This window comes from Branchiostoma floridae, chromosome 2, assembly GCF_000003815.2.
Source record: "Branchiostoma floridae strain S238N-H82 chromosome 2, Bfl_VNyyK, whole genome shotgun sequence".
NCBI classification, from domain to species: domain Eukaryota; kingdom Metazoa; phylum Chordata; class Leptocardii; order Amphioxiformes; family Branchiostomatidae; genus Branchiostoma; species Branchiostoma floridae.
Window position 1 is genome coordinate 17,208,452 of NC_049980.1, and position 2,617 is coordinate 17,211,068.

At 38.9% G+C, this 2,617-nt stretch overlaps 1 protein-coding gene across 1 annotated transcript in view; it reads left to right on the forward strand.

Annotated features, from left to right (window-relative positions):
- The first annotated feature begins 46 nt into the window (after positions 1-46).
- Positions 47-2,617, forward strand: part of LOC118404038 — a 5,491-nt gene continuing 2,920 nt past the window's right edge. Inside the window, exon 1 of the mRNA XM_035802980.1 lies at positions 47-722. Coding sequence (XP_035658873.1) covers positions 608-722 — 115 coding nt within the window. The 5' untranslated portion in view covers positions 47-607. The remainder of the gene's footprint in view (positions 723-2,617) is intronic.

The following is a 2,617-nucleotide window of genomic DNA, read 5'->3' on the forward strand; positions in this document are numbered from 1 at the left end:
ACTTACCCTACAGAAACTAAATGAGCTAAGATAGCTTGAATGTCCTTTGTCACGTTGTAAAGTCTTTATGAAATATCTGAGGATTTTGAAAACATGTCATCTGCTTTCTACAAATATACATACACATGTGATTGTGTCTTGTAAACGGCCGATTTGTGCATATGTTTTAGTTTCAATCTAAGAAACATAGTGTATTTTGTCAGAAGCATCGCCGCATGTTTTGGGTCTTTACAACTTTCAAAATAAACCCACCGCCACTGAAGTCGACCAGAAACGTATAGAAGGATTGCAGATACTGTTGAACGACACAAACATTTCATATATGGTATGTTGAGGCGTGGCTTGGTTTATCCCACGATATATGGGGTGGAAAGTAGAACGTTTCTTTCATAAGACATAAAAATATTTAGACAAAAGGGAAGGGAAGTATTCTTAACCGCATAACATCATTCGAGATACAAGTGTGATGCTTATGTAAAACGAAAAATACATTTTTATTTGTCCCCAAATGGTTACGTCCACAACACACCTCTGAATGGGTCCACATGGTATGTCTCCATTTTCTGACTATGCAGAAGCTTATGGATAGTTCCTCAGTTTTGTAACCATGATGGGAAAGTGTCCGGAGAATTTCGGCTGGGACAGCGTCCTGGGGTGCCGCCCGTGTGTCATCTGTGTCAGCTGGCCAGATGACCCTCACTGTTGGGACTGTCCACTGCCTGGTAAGCGATTTATTTGCACACAGTCGGTATTGATAGAAAAGCGAGGGTTTCCGTAAAAGTTCAGGTTTCTTACCAAAAAAAGAGGTAATCGACCGAAACACAGGGAATCGTGTGCATTTTTCGACAAAAAAGGTCCATACCTGCAAAAATGTCTTTGAGCAATTAAGGCGTAAGTAAAGAAAGTACTAATGAAGAGGCTAAATCAAGATCAGCCATTTTTGAGCAAAGACGGAGGAACATTATAAGAAGTAGTAAGTGCTGTTTTGTCGCGAAAATGTTGTTTTATCCACCTATTTCTTTTGTGAGCTTGATAGACTTTGCCAGACTTCTTTCATCGGCACCATGTTAGGTGGCATTGCCGTTATGGGGGCAGAGGGAGAGGCTAATAGTAGCGTCCACCGCTTGGTGGCGCCTTTCGTGATATTCGAAAGCTACATCGGTTTTTGAGTCGGGAAAATATTTCAACAAGTGATATATTGAGTTAGATACACTAAGAGTGTTTAGTCTTTGGAAGATATAATTGGGGAAAACCCAACCCTCTCCCAGCTAGCTTTCGTTTTCCGTAACCTGATGTCAAAGTCTCAAAGAACAAAACAAAACGAGCTATTGAATAAAAAGTAGATATAGGAGAGTTGGCACACTGAAATACAGAGATGATCTTAATGCCTAATCTACTGCTAAAATTTGAAGATGACCATGGATATTATCAAATCCAAATGTATCTGTTGCTAGGGAACTTCCCTGAATCAGGGATAATAGAATGAACAGTTGACAAGGAACTTTAAGTATTCGGGGAAGTCCCGATAAAAAACCGTAGTCGCCCTAATGGACCACAGATACATGGGATGAAGCAAATTTTAAATGAGTATCCTTTAAAAATAGAGTTCATATCTTCTATAATTCGATAGATTCAGTTTGGCAAGGAAATTTATCTTACCACAGTATCTCGTTGCTGACTTGTTCTCAGCGAAATGTGTAAATAAGGGATTTTTGGTTCGAAAAATATATAAGGTCACACCTACATTATTGTGAATGAAGTTGTGTCAATTAACGATTGCCAGAATAACGGCTTATTTTTTTCGGTGCAATGCGTGTTGACTACGGGTAGTTGTAACATTCGTTACCGATAACAGCACACTGAGTTTTTTCATCGAGAGACGTAGTAGCATATATACGGACAATAAGAAACTGGACAGCTTTCTTACACCAGGTCAAGAGAATGACGTAGAAAGCATCAAACAAATCGATGATGATAAGGATTTCAATAAAGTAATAAACTAATAATGATTAACAGTGGATACAAACATCAGACTTTAAAGTGATACGGATAAAAAAACAAGTAGTTATATATATTTCAAGGTGACCCCATGCCTTTACATGTGACTTCCATGTGAATACAGCTCAAGAAGGTCAGAGAAAGCCTTATGAAATGTGTACTGACCGCGCCTTAGTGAAATCAGTAAGAAAAATAAAGCGAAAGAGGTCGACTCATCGGCTAAACAATCATTCTCAGTTTTGAGCTACTTGATGAATTCTATCATCCTCTCAGGTGACAGTCGCTTTTAGCGGTGGAGTTCTACTGTGGTTATCATTTCTTCCAAGCTATCAACCAATACATGTACCTATGTTGTTGTGTACGTGCATTGTTCGTAATGCATAATAAGTGTTGTGGGAAAACAAGGATGCTGCCCTTAATTTTGCCCATATAAAACTGTCGACAGCACTTTTTGCACATTTCATGAACGAGCCTACTACATGTACGTGTACGTGCAGTGCGTTAACTCCATCTGTGAGATCTTTACATAAAGTAGAGGTTTATCGTGGATTGGGTTCGTGTCTTCGTTTGCCCATTGGGGTCAGTATGCATACTTTAAAATCTATATCAATTTTATCAA